This window comes from Etheostoma spectabile, chromosome 10 (genome assembly GCF_008692095.1).
Source record: "Etheostoma spectabile isolate EspeVRDwgs_2016 chromosome 10, UIUC_Espe_1.0, whole genome shotgun sequence".
NCBI lineage: Eukaryota > Metazoa > Chordata > Actinopteri > Perciformes > Percidae > Etheostoma > Etheostoma spectabile.
In genome coordinates this window covers 22,707,106-22,727,282 of record NC_045742.1, presented here as the reverse complement: position 1 = coordinate 22,727,282, position 20,177 = coordinate 22,707,106, and the positions used below count along the sequence as shown (strand labels likewise).

The window sequence follows — 20,177 nt, the reverse complement described above, 5'->3', positions numbered from 1 at the left end:
AATTGTAGCCTTAGTACTGCGTTTATCTCCCTATTCGATTTTATTGGCTTTTCTCAAAGTGTTTATAAACCGACTCACCGTTTTAACAACACCCTTGATCTTGTTCTGGTGTTGAAATTGAACATTTAATAGTGTTCCCACAGAATCCCTTTTTATCTGACCACTGTTTGATAACTTTTAATTTTATACTGCTGAACTACACGCCATTAGGCAAAAACGTCTATACAAGATATCTATCTGATAGGGCTGTAGCTAAATTTAAGGATGTGATTCCATCAGCTTTTAATTCATTACCAAGTCACAAAGTAACGAAGGACTCCTATGCTAATTTCAGTCCCTCCCAAATCGATCATTTTGTTGATAGTGCAGTAGGCTTGCTGCGAAAGACAATTGACTCTGTTGCCCCTCTAAAAAAGAAGATAATAAAACCACAACGGTCAGCTCCATGGTATAACACTGAAACTCGCAAATTAAAGAAAATATCACGGAAACTTGAGAAGATTTGGCGTTCCATCAAACTGGAAAATTCCCGTTTAATTTGGCAAGATAGTCTTAAAACTTATAGGAAGGCCCCCCGTAATGCCAGAGCAGCGTACTACTCGTCATTAATAGAAGAAAATAGGAACAACCCCAGGTTTCTTTTCAGCACTGTGGCCAGGCTGACGGAAGGTCACAGCTCTATTGAGCAAAGTATTCCCATAGCTCTTAGAAGTAACAACTTCACCAAGACCTGCCTGGCATTGACTTATCTCTAAACTCAAGAACCTTAGAAACAGCTGTAAAACCAGATATATGTTTAGACTGCTTTGCTTCACTTGATCTTTATCAATTAAATTCAATCATTCTTCATCTAAACCATCAACCCTCCTCTTAGACCCCATCCTGACTAGGCTACTTAAAGAAGTTTAAATAACACTTCTCTACTACCAATCTGTCTTTATTAACAGGCTTTGTACCACAGCACTTTAAAGTAGCTGTAATTAAACCTCTTCTGAAAAAGCCCAACCTTGATCCAGATGTTTTAGCGGTGACTTTCTGCATAGCAACAGTTTATTTGAGGATTTTCAGTCAGGATTTAGAGTTAATCATAACACAGAGACAGCACTTGTGAAAATTACTAATGATCTCCTAATTGCATCAGACAAAGGACTTATCTCTGTACTGGTGTTCTTAGGTCTTAGTGCTGCGTTTGATACCATTGACCATCATATCCTATTACAAAGATTGGAACATTTAATTGGCATTAAAGGAACTTCTCTAAGCTGGTTTAAGTGTTATTTATCAGATCAATCTCAGTTTGTACATGTTAACGATGAATCCTCCAAGCACACCAAAGTTAGTCATGGAGTCCCACAAGGATCTTTGCTCTGTCCAATCCTGTTCACTTTATATATGCTTTTTTTAGGCAATATTATCAGGAGACACTCCATAAACTTTCATTGTTACGCAGATGATGCTCAATTATATCTATTGATCAAGCTGGATGAAACTCATCAGTTTGCTAAACTTCAAATGTGCCTTCAAGAAATCTGAATGACCTGTAATTTTCTAATGTTAAACTCAGATAAAACTGAAGTTTTTGTTCTGGGGCCCAAGCACCTCCGTGACGCATTATCCAAAGAGATTGTTGCTCTGGATGGCCTCACCCTGGACTCCTGCACCACTCTGAGGAATCTTTGAGTAATCTTTGATCAGGACATGTCGTTTAATTCTCACATAAAGCAAATTTCAAGGACTGCCTTTTTTCACCTACGTAACATTGTAAAAATCAGGAATACCCTGTCTAAAAATGATGCGGAAAAACTAGTCCATGCATTTGTTACTTCTAGGCTTGATTACTGCAAGTCTTTATTATCTGGCTGCTCAAAAAAGTCCATGAAGACTCTTCAGCTGATTCAGAATGCTGCAGCATGTGTTCTGACAGGAACCAAGAAAAGAGATAACATCTCTCCTGTTTTAGTTTCTCTGCATTGGCTTCTTGTAAATTCCAGAATAGAATTTAAAATCCTGCTTCTCACCTACAAAGCTCTTCATGGTCACGCACCATCTTATCTTAAAGAACTCATAGTACCTTACTACCCCACCAGAGCACTGCGCTCCCAGAATGCAGGGTTACTTGCATGGGGTCCCATTCGACTCTAAAAGTCGAATGGGAGCCAGAGCGTTCAGCTATCAGGCTCCTCTCCTGTGGAACCAGGTTCCAGTTTGGGTTCAGGAGGTAGACACCGTCTCCCCATTTAAGAATAGGCTTAAGACTTTCCTCTTTGGTAAAGCTTATAGTTAGTGCTGGCTCAGGAGAGTCCTGAACCATCCCTTAGTTACGCTGCTATAGGCCTAGATTGCTGGGGGACTTCCCATGAAGAACTAAGCACCTCTCTCTTCCTCCTTCTCTCCATCTGTATGCAACCTCATTCCATTAATGCATGTTCAATGTTAATGCTAACTCGACTCCTTCCCTTCCCCGGAGTATTGTGCTCTCTCGCCCCTCTTCTCTCTTATCCTATCACTTCCACAGGTGTGTTTCTGGCTCTGGATCTGTGGTTGGAGTCACCTGGTGCTTCCATGTTTCTGCTCGACACCCTCTGTTGCAATTCTCCATGTCTCTCCAAATAACATCAGAGAGTACGGACCTGCTCTTTTATGAAAAGCACAATGAGATAACTGTAACATAAATCAAATTGAATTGAATGTTGAAAGCACCGCGCTCTGCGGCAATTCCGAGCGGTGCACAACGCCAAGGATAGCGCTCTGTCTAGTTGGGCAGCACCGCTATCCCCATAAGAAAACAAAAAATATGCCAGCGCAGAGCGGGTATACCGCGGCGGGGTTACACGAAATAATGGCAAATGCTTTTCTTAAACATTTACACCTGATTTAAATGAAGCTATGCAAAGTTATAAATGATTGTATGATTAATTGATCAACTGTTGTGTTAGTGTAAAATGTCTATATCTCGTCAGTGTGATGCCATATTTGGCAAAACTGCTGGCGAAAACCTTATAGAGCAATGTAAAAAAATGTCTGTGAAATATTGTGGGTCAGTCATCACCGAGATCTGCTTGAATATTCATTGTCCCCTGTCGTCTATTTTATGAGGACGGGGCTATGTCTATGGGACTTCCCTGCACGTTAGAATATTACTCTGAATGGTTACACCAAGGGGTCCTGACCAAGCGTCCCATGTTACGATTTGGGAGTGACAACGTGTTGAATATAAATACATAATGAATCACATTGTACAATAGGGCGCGTTAAGGTTGGGGGATTTGTCGGGGGATAGTACCTGTTAGTGGGGCAGATAAGGGGGGAAATCGTTCACAAGTGGATACAAGCACCAAATTTGATGTGGTTATCCCTCTGGGGCCAATAATTTGAAAAATAACGTTAGCCACTTAATTTTTCAAAATGGCCGCCATTTTCCAAGATGGCCGCTATTTCCATCATTGGAAAACACATATCTGCCCACATAATTTTACTATTGGGACATATTTCAAGGTTTTTACCTTTTGAATCCTTTTTTTTTACTATAAGGATGTTACATACATATCTATTTTGTGTTTTGAGAGTCTATAGTGGTATGTAGAGTAAATAATCCATGAAACGTGACATAATTCCAAGAAAAAATGTATTATTAAAGCATGTCAAAGTAACAGGAGGTTTTATGTTATTTACTAGGGGTGATCCGAGTATCCAGCTGAAACGAGTATCCGGTACGGATAAAGCACTTTTGCCGAGTACAAGTATTACACGAGTAATATGAGTCAATATCCGTGCTCGGATTGAATAAAACTCCTCAACTGGCCGCGCAGCGTTCTGTGATAATCACAGCGCCCCCCCCACCTACAAACATGCTCGGATCAATCACACACACACAGAACAAGGAGAAATGCGCTCCCTCGGCCTCTCTCTCTGGACAGAGCAGTCAATCGGGGCTGCGGATCTGTTCCGTTAACGTTTAGGGTTTCTTCAGCTTCAGGTTTGTTTTTAACTTCGGTTTGTAGTCCTTACATAGTAACCAGTAGATTTCTGGTGAACGTGGGTTTCAGACATGCTGCTTGGTTTAAATGCAACTCTCGTTGCGTCTCTGCCATGAGATTTCTTTTTTTTTTTACTGTCAGCTGCCCCCCCGCCCCCCGCCCCTCTCTCTCTGTGTCTCTCTCTTACTCACACACCCCCACACACACACACACACACCACCACATAACCGGTGGGGAAATAAAAAAAAAAAAAAGAACCAAAAAAAAAAAAATCCCCACTGACAAAAAAATAAAAGTTAAAAAAAAAAAGTTATATTGAGTATGAAAACTCTGTTCTTTACTTTTTAACATCATAATTGCAACCGCATGTGTTGGATTCATTGTTGCAAAACTTTCTGTATATAGTTTGTTTGTTCCCAGACAACACCATTGATTGAAGCTTGATGCTGTCATGTAAATAGTTTTCAAATCAGCAATAAATATAAAAATTTTGATCAACTCAATCAATTGCATGCTTAAAATAATGGTTAAAAGCCGGTTAAAGCCCCGCAATTAAGAGAACCACCCACTCCGGGTTAATCTGACCACTTCCTTTTTTCCGCCCAGTCCGAGTACGGATCCGATACAGATAATTCAGTGGTAAACAGATACAGATACAGATAATGCTGTACTCGCTCATCCCTATTATTTACTTTTCTGGGGGCCCACATAAACATTATTGTATTTGTTTTCTTTTTATTTAAGTGGGTTTTTGTAATGTATTATGCCAACATTGGTAGTCCTGGCACTTACAGCTGGCTGTACAGTTAAGACCAAAGTGATAGCATTCACATCTTCCACGCACTCTGCTTTGCATCCACATTTGGTCAGTTCTGACAGCTCTCTACATTGGTGATAGCTCTGTCCAGAAGATATGCCATGATCACCTTCTTGGTCCATCCCCACTCAGAAGGACTCAGTACTTGGTGGATACAGTTTCTTGACTCCAGAGCGCCTGCCTGGTAGACTGAACGCTTACACACTGCACAATGTTTTTGAGTAGAGGAATGGCTTTATATGGCCTTTACTTTTTGGCAAACAAGTCCAACCGGGGTTCATTACTCCCCCTGCTTCGTGATCTGTTCTACATCATGACCACAAACATTTTAAAATCTTCAGGTTGCCGTCATCCATTCTTGGAGGGTAGTGGCTGGCTGGCTGAGATTTCAGAAGCTTGGTCCAAAATATTTCATGTTTGCCAGCACGTCTTCTTCCCTTTGCCACCAAAGGCTGAAACTACATCCAGGCAGTCAAGCATGAAAGAAAGAATACCACTGCTCTTCTCCCTCCAATACATTGAGGGAGGTCATGATCCATCCAAGATTCATTCCTTGGCCATAAAACAAGCCACATTGCTGCGACCAATGTCCCGAAAGGTAACCTTTGACTGCTATAACAAGAACGCTGTCACTGGCTTTGACCATAAGGTTTTTGCTGCCATTTTTGGCATGGACAAAGATCCTAGTGTCAGCTTCCTCATGACTACGGTACATGGACTTACATCATCTAGGTTGATGGAGTGGTTGCTGACAGCTTGATCCTCTTTGGTCACTATAACCACATTTGGTGTTAAAGTTTCTGCAATTCTGTCAGCGAGGAAGTGGAACAGCTCAGTTTTATTCTCATCCTCACTGAGAATGTTACGCCATTTCTTGGGTATTTTGCCATTGCTGATCACTTTGCGTCTGGCTTCATGTCCTCTTTTTGACCTAGGTTCTGCCTTTAAACTGGATTGTTGGTAGATGTCAAAGACTGAATGTGTATGAATGTTTATCTGATGAGCAGGTGGCACCTTGTACGGCAGCCCCGGCCACAGTGTATGAATGTGTGTGAATGGTGAATGTATCCTGTATGATGTAAAAGCGCTTTGAGCAGTTGTTAAGACTGGAAAAGCGCTATATAAATACAGCACATTTACATTTATTATTGTAATCATTGACCATCAAAACATAGGGGTAGACATCATCCTTTAGCATCCAGGAAGCTACGTTACTCACGTCTCCCGCTTCCCTCTTCTTGAAAAAATCCTTGATTCACAGCCAGACTCAGGCAGCTCCTTCAGTCAAAAGAGGGGGCCTTCAGAAGTGGGGACAGAGTCCTGTATAACCAGGCCAGGAACACACTGACCAAAGAGATCAAAGCAGCTAAGAGGAGCTATGCTAATAAGCTGGAAAACAGCTTTACAAACAGCGATCCTCGGTCAGTGTGGAGAAGCCTGCAGACACTCACTAACCACAGGAGACCATCCCCCAACACTGCTGGTCCTCAACGACTGGCTGACGAGCTGAATAGCTTTTACTGTAGGTTTTAAAAGACCACAGTCACTCCCCTCCCCCACACCAACTCACCAACTCACACTTTTGTCAGTCACCTTCCCTCACCTGTACGCTGTCACCTCCCCCGCTCTGACAGGAGTCAGCAGGTGAGGCTGGGGAACATCACATCCAGCACATGGACTATCAGCAGTGGCGCCCCCCAGGGGTGTGTGCTCTCCCCACTGCTTTTCTCCCTCAACACAAATGACTGCACCTCAGGACACCCATCTGTTAAACTCCTGAAGTTCACTGACGACACAACCGTCATCGGCCTCATCCGGGACGGTGATGAGTCGGCCTACAGACGGGAGGTGGATCAACTGGCTCTCTGGTGCAGTCAGAACAACCTTGAGCTCAACACGCTCAAAACTGTGGATTGTGGACTTCAAGAAGAGACCCCCTACTCTTCCCCCCATATCCATGCTCAACAGCCCTGTGTCTGCTGTGGAATCCTTCAGGTTTCTGGGATCCACTATATCCCAGGAACTGAAGTGGGAGCCCAAAACAGACACCTTCATCAAAAAGGCCCAACAGAGGATGTACTTCCTGCGCTAGCTCAGGAAGCTCAACTTGCCTAAGGAGCTGCTGGTCCACTTCTACACAACCATCGTCCAGTCTGTCCTCTGCACGTCCATCACTGTCTGGTTTGGATCTGCCACCAAAAAGGGCAGAAGCAGACTACAACGGACAGTTAGGACTGCAGAAAAGATCATCGGTGCCAACCTGGCCTCCGTTCATGACTTATACACATCCAGAGTCAGGAAACGGGAAGGAACCATGACTGCAGACCCATCTCACCGCGGACAAAATCTGTTCCAGCTTCTCCCCTCTGGTAGGCGCTAGAGAGCACTATATGCCAAAACCAACAGATTCAGGAACAGTTTCTACCCACAAGCCATCTCTTTGATGAACAGCTGACATCTTACCCACAGTGTCAGGTTCAATTCTGGTCAATAACCCAGTAACACTGTCTCTACAGCACCTGTTCACTGGTTCCACTTATTATTCCACTTATTTAGTATTATTTATCATTCCCATTCTCACATCTCACTTATTATTTTTTATTTCTTCATCATTCTCATTTCCTAATACATAACTGTTCATATGTTAATACTGTTCATACTGTTCATATTGTAATATAATAACATAATACTATTTATCCCAGTATCCTTTGCACTATGCTCCACATTTAAATAATTTTAATGATCTCTTAATTGCACTCATGCCTCTGTATTGTTTCTGTTTAGAGTATGTATATATTGTGTATATATTAGTGTGTAATATATTTGTTTTGGTTGTTTTGTATGTGTAAGCTCAGTGTGAGTAACGATGCTCCAAAGACAAATTCCTCGTATGTGTCCTCATACCTGGCAAATAAAGCTGATTGTGATTCTTTGCTATTTGTTCATTGGAACGTCTTCTCTTTTGGTCGTGTGTTGGATAAATCAAAATTCCAGAGAATATATTTCTAATGTTAGTCATTGTTGTAGTCTAGGATAGCTCTTCTCTAGCTAACTTGCCTCTTCATGCTTCTCTCTCCTCCACTCCCCGCACCCCACTTCATTACACTAACCCCCCCAACCTCCACCCCCAAATCCTTCTTGTTGGTTAACACTGTTTGTTAAGTTTGGTGGTGCAGGTAGGAATAGTGTGTTTTTGTTGCCATTTGTTGAGCCTGGGCTGTCTACAGAGACCGTGTTTTTTAAAGTGTGTTCTGGGGACAGGCAGCTAGCAGATAGTGAAGAGATGTTTGCTGTATGTGACAACAAATGTTGTAGCCTAAAAAACGTGTGACATTGCTTAGAGCACCTTTACAATAACAAGACTACAAACCCGGTCACGATCAAGGCAGTCTTGCATTTCCAGACCTCTCACTGTTCTGTGACGGCAGGATTTTCCCTACCTTGTGTTAGGGTTGTCTTTCTCTTTCCTGTTTCATTTTGGTAGTCTGGTTTTCTGTCTTGTCTTGTCTTGTTTTACTTCCTGTCTTATTGTTCTGCCCCACCTTGATGTGTTTCACCTGCTGTATCACCTGTCCCTTGTTTGCATGTTTCCTCTTGTATTTAGTCTCTGTGTCTCCCTTGTCTGTTGTCAGGTCATTGTCTTCTGTTTCGTGGTTGTATGTGGAGTCTACCCGGTTGTCACTGTGTTTCCAGTTTTGGTATTCCTTTCTTTTGTTTTCCTCCACATAGTGGAAGGATTATTGCCTGCTGCCTTGTGGACTCCTTCCTTTTGTTAGTATTGACTTTTGTGTATCTTTTTTTTTATGAAATCCAGAAATGTGTTGGCCAAGTTTGTTTTGAAGGTTGTATGCCAGTCTCAATTTAATAAATAAATGATATAATACAATGTGGGCCATTTGCGTCAGACATCACATCATGCCAAGTCAGGTCTGATTCTCTACTTGTTGTACATTCTGTGCATTCTACCTGAATATAGTTTTTGAGTAGGTGTGTATTTTTCTTTTCTTGTATATTCTGTATGGGTTTTGTGTGCCTTATACCTTGCTGCTGTAAAGTCTGTTAGTCTTACCGGATGTGGTGTACAGGGATAATGCAGGATCCGGATGTCCATCCCCTTCTGCAGTCTTCGCTAACTTTCTTTAACTGTCTATGGCTAACTGCAACGGTACTTGCTGTATCCGGGGCTTATATGAAGGTAAATATGGTGCAAATATCAGAGTGCGTGGATGCGATGTGAGCATTAGAATATGATTTCAGAGCTTGTAAAAAAATCTGTAGCCTACTCGTACAGTGGGGCTCAAAGGTTTGGGCACCCCAGGTAAAAATGTGTATTAATGTGCATAAAGAACCCAAGAAAAGATGGGAAAAAAATGTCAAAAGGCATCAAATGACAGATTAGACATTTGTATAATATGTCACAAAAAGTTACATTTTATTTCCATTCTTTACACTTTCAAAAAAACAGAAAACAAAAGAATGGCGTCTGCAAAGGTTTGGGCACCCTGCAGAGTTTATATCATGCACAGGTATAAATCAGTTTTGCACCAAATGTATCGCAAGAAGTGTTGCAAAACTTGAGGGCGGGGACTCGCTGCTATGTGATGCGAGAGAGCACATTGCAGCGACAGATTCGAGAGGTTGTAATCACTGAGTTGTGGTAGTAGCCTGCTGGAAAAGTGACTGAAGTGAAAAAAATAAAATAAACTACAAGTACACATTTTTTTTCTACAAGCTCTCAAATCATACGCTACAAGTGCTCACATCGCATCAACAAGTTCAATTTTAGTTGTACAAGCTCTCAAATCATATTCTACAAGTGCTCGAATCGCATCTACGCGCTCTCACATTTGCATCATAACTAATTTCATAGACTTAGTCCGTCCAGGAAAGTTGTGATTGTTTTTTTTTTTTTTTTTTTTTTCTACAATGCCATCTTTATTGGAAAAATATAAAACAGAACATTAAAGACATATAAAGTATAAAATACAAACAGAATAAAAATAATAATACAATTTGCCAGGAGAAGCTAGGTCATTAGAAAGATAAGGAGGACCATATGCTGACAGTTCTAACTGCTTTCTTGTTATGGGAGCCCAAAATCAGATTTATATAACGTTCAACTTCATGGAAAAAAAGAATAAAATTAGGTTTTTTAGAACTGAATTGACATTTGTGAATATGAAATTTTGCCAAAAGGATTAATACATTTATAATAAAAAACATCTTTTCTCTACTTTGAGTTTTATAAAAACAAAATACAACATTCTCCCATAATAAGGCAAAGTCTTTATAGATGTGGTCAATGACAAATCTGGTGAGGTTTTGCCAAAATCTTCTGGTGTGTGAACAATACCAAAAAAGGTGTAAAACAGTTTCTGGGTGATCTTCACAGAAAGAACAGTTTGTATTGATGTCTCTTTTAAATTTTAGCATGTAATGATTCGCAGGGTAATATCTGTGAATTATCCTAAACGATACTTCTTTCACCTTGTTCACTATCAGGTATTTGTGAGGAATTATCCAAACCTTTTTCCAGTCAATATCAATAACAAATCGGTTCCAATAAAATTTAATATTTGGGATAGAAACAATTTCTTTCTGATATAAGGCACGGACGTTCTTATTATTTCGAGGAAGTTGGGACGGTTGTGATTGGTTTAAAGAAGCCAGAGAGTTTCCCGTGTCGCCACCTGACAATGCGAAACCATGAAGCCGTGATGTCCATATGACAGCCGCTGGGCGAGAGCTGCAGAAGCGGAAGCAGTCCGAGCTGTGTCCGCCAGCAGGCAGCAGCTCCGACAGCATGGACAGCGATGACGGGAGCGTGGAGGAAGTCGTGGAAGGTAGGCAACATCTTCCTTCTGTTATTTCACTGTAATCGACGGAGGGAGGCTGTGTACGCTATTTTTCTGTTTCCGTAAATCTCCACGAGTCAGCGTGTCGCTGGGCCCACGGGGTAACCGAGCAGCGCCAGGGACTTTCTTATGAAGGAAGTCCGCCTGGCAGGCGAGTGAAGGCGGCCTGGGTGATCTGAGAGCCCGCTGTTGGAAGCAGGCAGGACGTGTCCGTTGCGGCCTGGCTTTCTCCTCATTAGCACCACTTTCAAAGCGGTTTGGATACTCTGTATCCCTCTGCATTTGTCAGGTGAACAACTGCTATGTAATTATTATTATTGTATTATAGTACAGGCCAAAAGTTTGGACACACCTCAATCAATGCATTTACTTTATTTTTTACTATTTACATTGTAGAGTCTCACTGAAGGCATCAAAACTATGAATGAACACATGTGGAATTATGTACAAAAAAGTGTCATAACTGAAAATATGTCTTATATTCTTTTCTTATCATACTTTATTAATCCCACAAGGGGAAACTACACTTTACACTCTGTTGTTATTACACACAGGCCTGAATTACACACACATGCTCAGGACCTACACATGCACTAATGGAGAGATGTAAGAGTGAGGGGGCTACCGATGGAAAGGCGCCCCGAGTTGGGGGTTCGGTGCCTTGCTCAAGAGCACCTTGGCAGTGCCCAGGAGGTGAACTGGCACCTCTCCAGCTACTAGTCCACCACCATACTTTGGTGCGTATGGGGACTTGAACCGGCAACCCTCTGGTTCCCAGCCCAACTCCCTACCGAGTGAGCTTTGATTACCCTTTGCTCTGATTACTGCTTTGCACACTCTTGGCATTCTCTTGATGAGATTCAAGAGGTAGTCACCTGAAATGGTTTTCCAACAGTCTTGAAGGAGTCCCAAGAGATGCTTAGCACTTGTTGGCCCTTTTGCCTTCACTCTACGGTCCAGCTCACCCTAAACCATCTCGATTGGGTTCAGGTCCGGTGACTGTGGAGGCGCAGCACTCCATCACTCTCTTTCTTGGTGAAATAGTCCTTACACAGCCTGGAGGTGTATTTGGGTCATTGTCCTGTTGAAAAATAAATGATGGGCCAACTAAATGCAAACCGGATTGGATGTCGCATGTCGCTGCAGGATGCTGGTTCAGTATGCCTTCAATTTTGAATAAATCCCAAACAGTGTCACCAGCAAAGCACCCCCACACCATCACACCTCCTCCTCTCCATGCTTTACGGTGGGAACCAGGCATGTAGAATCCATCCGGTCACCTTTTCTCGGTCGCACAAAGACACGGCGGTTGGAACCAAAGATCTCAAAGTTGGACTCGTCAGACCTAAGCACAGATTTCCACTGGTCTAATGTCCATTCCTTGTGTTTCTTGACCCAAAAAATCTCTTCGCACTAATTAACCCTGACAAGGCACACCTGTGAAGTGAAAACCATTTCAGGTGACCACCTCATGAAGCTCATTGAGAGAACACCAACGGTTTGCAGTACTATCAACAAAACAAAGGGTTGCTTCTTTGAAGGAACTAGAATATAAGACATGTTTTAAGTTATTTCACACTTTTTTGTTAAGAACATAATTCCATATGTGTTCATTCATAGTTTTGATGCCTTCAGTGAGAATCTACAATGTAAATAGTAATTAAAATAAAGGAAACACATTTAATTAATTATTTATTTCAAAAGGAGCAGCAATACCTTGCCTCTTACATACAGGCATTTTATCATGCAATTCCAAAGAACCAATCCAACAAACCAAGATGCAAGCAACAGTGGCTAAAACAGACAAAACAATGAGAAAGGTGAAAATATATGCATACACACATATATGATATATGATAAGTAAATAAAGTGACAATAACATAACTTGGGGAGAAAAAGACAACAAAAAATAAGGGGTTTAATTCAGTCTTATCTTAAGGTATGGTGAACAAGGTTGTGATTCACATTAATGTAAACTACATGTTTCATTGAGATACAACACTTTAACACTTTGTTATTTATATTGCCTTTGTCTTAGGACCTGGCTGCTAAGAAAGGTGACCATATTACATTATACTCCTAGAAAGTCTACATTCATGAAGAATAGCTATTTTCAACAGTGCATCTATCCAATCTTGAATATGTCTTGAACTCCAAAAACGTATTATTAATGGGAATGCACACTCTTGTTCCCGTGTTTGGAAACCGCTCACACCACATGGAACTAGGGGTGCACGATATTGAAAAAAATGTGATATTGCGATATCGATAATGAATATTGCGATATCAATATTAATTTTGATATTTTTAAACATATGTAAAATTACAAAAGTTATGGGAAAACGCATAAAAATAGATTAATAACAATTAAAACAAATTTTTACAACACAAGGTTTATTTCAACAGACAGTCATATTGGACTGGTACAACATGAATAAATAAATAATAACCATGTCTACTACAGAACAGGACATGTTTTACTGGTTGTACAGTATAAAATAAATAAATGAGCGTGTTTATAGAACAGAAAATGTTATTTGGACGTGGGTTAATAGGAAAGATGTGTTTTCAGAAAACAAAGTTTGGTTAAACAACAATGAACAGCGTGTAATTTAACATATGTTCGTACACACACACACACACACACACACACACACACCTCGGCAACGTTAGCTAATGTCCGCTAGCATACAAACGGGCTAACTATAGCCAGTTAGCTTTTTTATAACGTAACAAAAACCCACCCATCTCGTAGGCGCAAAGCTTATTTCATGTGATACAATGATGGCTCCAACTAACGCCACAGGTCTTATGTTGACAACGTGGACGCAGATATAGGAAACTCCGAAGGCAGCCGTAATATTTACCTAGCGTTAGTAAGCTAGGCTAACGCTGGTGCGCTAACGTTAGCAAACACCGACGTAGCGTTAGCTAACGTTAGCTGTCTGAACTTGTAAAAAGCCGAACAATATCCCCACCTGGACTGTGTTTCACTTTCCCTCCAATATATCATCAACATAATAAAGACACTTGGACTCGGTCCAGACCAAAGTCATATTGGGCCAGACCAGTGGCCGAGTCCGAGACAAGTCCGAGTCCAAATACTAGCGAGTCCGAGACAAGTCCGAGTCCATAGAAAAACGGTCTCGAGTCCAAGACCGGACTCGAGTACTACAGCCCTGAATACATGTATTAGCACTTTGTATCTATTAAAACAAGTTATAGCAACAAATACTAATGAAAAAGAAATAAAGGTTTATTTAAATGGTCTATATTTTTCAGTTTTATTGCAATGTGTCACATAAATATAATATATGATTGTGTCAGCTTCGAGATCTATACAATATGTCAGTGTATACACTAATAAAAATCCTATCCCTTATACATTTAATGAAAGTTACAAATAATTTAATAATTACCAACAGCATTGTGCAACAGGTGTCCAAAACATTGTAGCCTCTGCTATTTGTTGAGTTCTGCAGCCTTCTTTATATTGCTCCCGTTGTCAGGCGTTAGAGCCACCTGATGCTCTGGACGCAACTTTACTTTTGGCCTCTAAAGTTTCCTCTTCATCCTGTTATTTTGTCTTCTCCCTGAGCAACACTCATTTTCGTACTTTTGTGTTCTTTCTTTTGCTCCCTTTGCTCTCTCTTCTTTAAGTCTTTTCTTTTCTTTCGCTTTGTTTTGTCTCTGTCTATTTCTTCACTGATTTATGTTCCAGCGGAGGCGCGACGCTAGCCTGGCTCCGCCCTCCTACGCACTTCCGCTCAATTTTTATTTTCCTTCAGAACTCCGTCTGCGTGTCGGACGGGACGCATAAAAAAAGAATTATCGCGAGACTTTCGATAATGATATCGAGCAACGTGATATCGCGATAACGATACTGATTCGATATATTGTGCACCCCTACATGGAACATAATCTTTTAGGGGTTGTTAGGGTCTGACACACCAGTATAGAGACATTTATCTGTTCTGTTAATATGTACAATAAACTCAAAACACAGTACCTTAAAAAAAGTGTCTCTCTCTCTCTCAGGTCCATTGGATGAAGATGATCAGCCTCATGGTTTCTGCACTGTGTCCTATTCATCCAGTGACCGTTTTGAGGGCCACTTTAGCCACGGAGAGAAGAATGGCCGGGGGAAGTTCTTCTTCTTTGATGGCAGGTACTGTGAACCGAAGACTGTTTATCACAGCAGTGCACTTTTAACTAAATTCAAAAATTGTGTTAAGTTAGTTTACATTTAGTCTCTTCCCCCTCCACACACACACACACACACACACACACACACACACACACACACACACACACACACACACACACACACACACACACAGTGCACTTGAGGGCTTCTACGTGGACGATGCCCTGCAGGGCCAGGGCGTGTACACGCATGAAGACGGAGCTGTCCTCCATGGGACATATGTAGATGGAGAGCTCAACGGGCCCGCTCAGGAGTGGGATGCCGAGGGCCGCCTGTTGTTCAGGGGCCAGTACAAAGACAACAGCCGCTGTGGGGAATGCTGGGTCTACTACCCTGTGAGTGCTTAGTTTGAAGTCCTTATTTCAGCGCCATACACTCTGTCTGCGCAGATACACAGCCATCAGCTCTGCTAACTGGGTACTGTGTTTGTGGGTGTTTACTGTGCTGCGTCCAGGGTGGAGGCTGTGTGTTTGGGGAGGTGAACGAGGACGGCGAGATGACCGGTGAAGCTGTAGCCTACATCTACCCTGACGGACACACGGCTCTCTACGGACGCTTTGTGGACGGAGAGCTCATAGAGGCTCGCCATGCCACCCTTATTTCCAGCCTAAGTGGAAGGCCACGCTTTGAAATCGCAGCCAACAGTAAGAACTGCAAAATGCATTTCCTGCAGAAAATGCTGAATAGCTGAATTGCTAAAGCTAACCTGGTTGAATAGCTTAAATCAGGAGAAGTTGTAACAATAGTTGAAAAAGTAGGAATGGTTGTAATTAAGTTGAATACCACCACTAAAAAACAAATGTGGAAAAACTTGAAATGCTGAAGCTGAACTGGATAAATAGCTTAAATGAGTAAGAAGATGTTGAAGTAGTGGGAATAGTTGAAAAGTAGGAATAGTTTTAATTAAATTGAATAACGGGCCCGTTATTTACTAATGTAAAAAAGATTTGGAAAAAAATTTGAAATGCTAAAGCTAAACTGGAGAAATAGCTTAAATCAGCAAGAAGATGTTGAAGTAGTGAGAACATTTGAAAAATGCTGAATAGCTGAGTTGCTAAAGCTAATCTGGTTGAATAGCTTGAATTAGTAAGGAGAAGCTTAAGTAGTAATAATAGTTAAAGTAGAAATGGCTTTAAGTAAGTTGAATAACATCACTAATGCAAAAAAGGAGGGAAAATTAAAAAAAAAAAAAATTTGAAATGCTAAACTGGATAAATAGCTTAAATCAGTAAGAAGTTGTTGAAGTAGTGAGAGTATTTTTAAAAGTTGAATGGTTTTAATAGCTGAAAGTCTGCAGAAGAAGGACAACCAAAAACGTACGGAATAACAAAAAAAATCATAATGGGGTTAAATGCCTCCATCAGGCCTCCTGTCTAGCAGCGGACACGTCCTGCCTGCTTCCAGCAGCTGGCTCTCAGATCACCCAGGCCGCCTTCACTCGCCTGCCACTACTATCAATCTAGGATTGACTACTACTACTATAGATATATTGTACTACAGCGGGGAACAAACCCCAGTCCATATCCACTGGGCCATCACTAGGGGTTCACTGTCTTGCTGGGGAATACATTGGTTGAAGTATCGCTGTTGGAATCGAACCTGGGTCTCCCACACAAAAGGAATGTATCATACCCACTCCGCCACCACTGTAATTGCTGTATAAAGAGCTATGAATGGAGGAAGATTTGGAACTCTTGTCATTTAAAATCTCGCTGAGTGAAAAGTATAATTCATATCGCATAAATGGGCTGAAACTAGACAAGAATACCGATGTTTTGATGTATAAATTGTCCATGAGAAGTTACTATTCTTGGTGTGGGAGCAAGTTGTAGAGAGAGAATCAAGAGGATTTTTTTTGACTCACTCCACTCTAGTGACATCACTCCACACTCTGCGTCACGCAATACACAGTCATTATAAATGCAGAAAAACACTAAAATGTACACTATACTTAAACTGCTTTTTCATAAAAACTGTAAAACGTATCAAACTGAAAATATATAGCCGGATAACTGAATATCTTGTGAACATTGGAAACCACGTCTGTAGGTGAAAGTATGAAGGCGCTGAAAAATTTGGGAGCAGAAGAAGATTTGAAGGATTTGAAGCTTGCTCTCATTGACTTTAATGTTAAAATAAAATGTTTAAAAGCTTAATATTTGGAAAGGTATAAATAGCTGAAAAATAGTTGAAGTCCCATCATCTGCAGAAAGAGCTGAAGATTTGAGTTTTTAAGTTGAATGGTTTAAATAGCTGAAAGTATGCAGAAGATATGGAGAGCCAAAAAACATATGGAATAAAGAAAGAATCGAATAACGGCGTCTTTAAATTGTATTTATTAATTATTAAGAGTTATCTCATTGCACTTTTCATTAAAGAGCAGGTCTAGACCGTACTCTGTGATGTTATTTACAGAAACCCCAAAAAAAACTATTAAAATGTCTCCCTTCAAATGAATGTGAACAGCAGTTTTTATAATTTACATTCTGATATGGTGATTGATAAGTTTCCTGAAGAAATAAATAATTAATAAAATAAGCATTATTATATTATTAAGCAAGTAATATTTTTTTGAAAATAACAAAATACTTGACAAATCAGGTTGCTGGAATAATAATAATCCAGCTTTCCATAAAGTTGAGGTCTCATACAAGCAGAGATGTTAAACGGATGGTGGGCCTAGTATGAACTGCACACACAATGGATGTATTATCAGTCTACCCAACCCTAGACCAGAACCCTGCTATCCCTCTGCACGGTGACTTGGTGAATGTCAATCTTATTATTACAATTATTTAGTGGATCAACAACTTGAGCCTCTGTGTTTTAAAGGTCCGGTGTACTCATACGACAAGTCGACGTCCACCTGTATTACTGCCCACGCCCTGCTTCCCGACCCCTATGAGAGCCAAAGGTAGGCTCGCTTCCTGCTGCCACCTGTCAACGGAATCCCATCGCTTCCTGTTGTTGATGTTGTTTCCGTGTGCCAGGGTGTTCGTGGCCGACTCTACGATCAAAGGAGCAGGACAGGGCCTGTTTGCCAAGACGGACGCTGAGCCAGACACTGTGATGGCTTTTTATAACGGAGTCCGCATCACACACTCCGAGGTATGGCGCACGGGGACACTCATCTGATATCTGAGTAACAACCATCCTTATATTGAACAAATAAACTAGTGAAAATGCGAGCAGAGGCGCTTATGTAAAAACGAAATGTAACCATGGTTAAAAATTTAATCTATTAATGGATAAATGAGAAAACATCTGCCACCCTTCACATGTATGTTTTCCTCAGCATGAGTGCCTGTTAAAGCATTGACTGCATGAACTCCTCAGGTGGACAGCAGGGACTGGGCCCTGAACGGGAACACCATCTCATTGGACGAGGACACGGTGATTGACGTCCCTCAGCCATTTGACCAGACAGACAGATACTGTGCCTCTCTGGGTCACAAGGCAAACCACTCCTTCACCCCCAACTGCAAATATGAGCCGTGAGTACCAACTGACCGAAGCACAGCACAAACTCATTTCCAAAGTAAGATTCAAAATGTTGAGATGGAGACTTAATTCAAAGGTTATATTTACATTAACTAAACTTAAGTACACCAAACTAACTTTTACCAACAGTAACTAAACTTCTTTCCTGATTCAGATTAAACTTTTCCAAAAGGTGCCCCAAAATGAATGCAGGTCAGATTTAGTTTCCTGGTCCACGAGATGTTTTGTTGTCTTCTCATCTCTAGCACTGCTAGACAGAATATTTTATTTCTTTACAAAGGAGACAGGAAGTGAATGCAGATGTCATAAGTATGAGCGCTGAGGCTCTTTGAGGCATAATTAGCGGAACAGAAATTGCAGACACTAATGAGGGAATGGGGCATTACAGTTGGTCAGTGTCCTTCCTGGCTTTGATATTAATTTGACTTTTTGCCATTGGGATTTGACCCAGTGATTGATGGGTTCAATGATTGTCAGTCTTGCGCTGTGCTCATCTTAAGACATACATAAACAAACGCTGATGCTCGTGAAGAAAAAGAATTTAAACCTTTTGAACGTGCACACTTTGTCTTGTATAAAGATATGAAGGAACAGATGTTAAAAAGAGTTTTCATATATCATGACATATGTATGCAAAAATAAATATAATGTCAGAAAAGGGTCAAATCTCTTAATAACATTCAACTATGCCCCAGAAATACTTTCAACCATTCCATTCTATAACATTTCTGACGAGGAAGGCAGTGAAACTGTTTCTTTGTGCAGGTTTGTCCACCCTCGTTTTGGGTCAATCAAGTGCGTCCGGACCTTAAGGGCTGTGCAGAAAGACGAGGAGCTGACGGTTGCCTATGGTTACGATCTGGAGCCAGCGGGGAAAAATGGCCCTGAGGCCCCTGATTGGTACAAGCAGGAGCTAAAGGAGTTCCAGCAGAGACAGGCGGCGCCCAGCAGCCCGTGAAGACTCCTGCAGACCCCGCTGGATGTTTGTGAAGTTACTTCCTACGGGGGTCAGAGGAGTACTGCTGGAGCAGCTCAGTGAGTGGAAGCTAAGCAACACAAAAAGTGTGCAAGAAAGCAGATGTTAGAAGAGGAGACATGTCTCTGATGAAGACTGTTATCCTTCTTGCGGTCAATAGCTTCACTTAAAGGCATACTATGCAGGAATTGTCACTTACTATTTGTTAACACAACAATTAAAGTTACTGCCGGCCCCTTGACCGCCAGCGCTTGGCTACAGCGTACTGCACAGCATACTGCCCGGCAAGACGGCCCTAGACTTGCCTCAATATATTTGCTTTTTTTGAGACTGTGTCACTGTAGCTTCTTCTTGGATTTGGCTTACGCAGCATGGCACTACACATTCAGAGGCTGATGCCAGAAACATCTCCAACACAGAACACACCAGGAAGAAAAACCAGCCAGGGTGCAGGCTTCTCTGCACATATACTCATACAGGTGGTGGAAAGTCCTGCATAATATACCTTTTTTTTTTTTATAACTGTCAGCTGTTTGAGGCAGCTGCTGCAAATTATCTTCCTGTGTCGTCTGCTTAGCTCCCTACTAATTTCAACTAATTCAGTATACTTCCATCGACTTATTTATTCACAACGTGAAATTGGTGAAGAACTTAATTTCCTGAGCTTTGTGAAGGTGATGTGTATCTTCATGAAGAAAATCATTGATACTCTACGGCTACGGTCTTTATCTGTGTTTACATGCTGCAAAATAAACAATCCACAATTACTCTGTGTATTTTTTGGGTCTCATTCATGTTGCCCTCTGTAAAAAAAGACGCTGCACCTGCAGGGATTGGTGACTAA

General features: G+C 41.3%; 1 protein-coding gene and 1 long non-coding RNA gene across 4 annotated transcripts; one reads left to right on the top strand and one right to left on the bottom strand.

Annotated features, from left to right (window-relative positions):
• Positions 1–8,031: 8,031 nt before the first annotated feature.
• LOC116696651 (uncharacterized) lies at positions 8,032–17,075 on the bottom strand. The gene is made up of 3 exons (XR_004333790.1): positions 16,898–17,075; positions 12,013–12,016; positions 8,032–8,045 (listed from the first exon to the last, which is right to left on the bottom strand). It is a non-coding gene; the product is annotated as an uncharacterized LOC116696651 (long non-coding RNA).
• On the top strand, positions 10,376–20,100 carry setd7 (SET domain containing 7, histone lysine methyltransferase). Of its 3 annotated transcripts, XM_032527743.1 has the most exons (8): positions 10,377–10,637; positions 14,688–14,817; positions 14,990–15,191; positions 15,311–15,500; positions 17,689–17,770; positions 17,847–17,964; positions 18,193–18,350; positions 19,123–20,100. In XM_032527743.1, the coding sequence occupies exons 1-8, from the start codon at positions 10,520–10,522 to the stop codon at positions 19,313–19,315; spliced, it is 1,191 nt and encodes a 396-aa protein (XP_032383634.1). In that variant the 5' UTR covers positions 10,377–10,519; the 3' UTR covers positions 19,316–20,100. The 3 variants fall into 3 exon arrangements, with proteins under 3 accessions (XP_032383636.1, XP_032383634.1, XP_032383635.1); XM_032527744.1 differs by lacking the exon at positions 19,123–20,100 and having other exon boundaries at positions 18,152–18,290; XM_032527745.1 differs by lacking the exons at positions 17,689–17,770; positions 17,847–17,964; positions 18,193–18,350; positions 19,123–20,100 and having other exon boundaries at positions 10,376–10,637; positions 15,289–15,484.
• The last annotated feature ends 77 nt before the right edge of the window (positions 20,101–20,177 follow it).

Excerpts from the sequence above, each read along its gene's own strand:
- setd7 (XM_032527743.1), top strand. The coding sequence starts at position 10,520 with ATGACAGCCGCTGGGCGAGAGCTGCAGAAGCGGAAGCAGTCCGAGCTG. Across the intron at positions 14,818-14,989 it reads TTCTTCTTCTTTGATGGCAG|TGCACTTGAGGGCTTCTACG; the intron begins GTACTGTGAACC and ends ACACACACACAG. Across the intron at positions 15,501-17,688 it reads CTTTGAAATCGCAGCCAACA|GTCCGGTGTACTCATACGAC; the intron begins GTAAGAACTGCA and ends TGTGTTTTAAAG.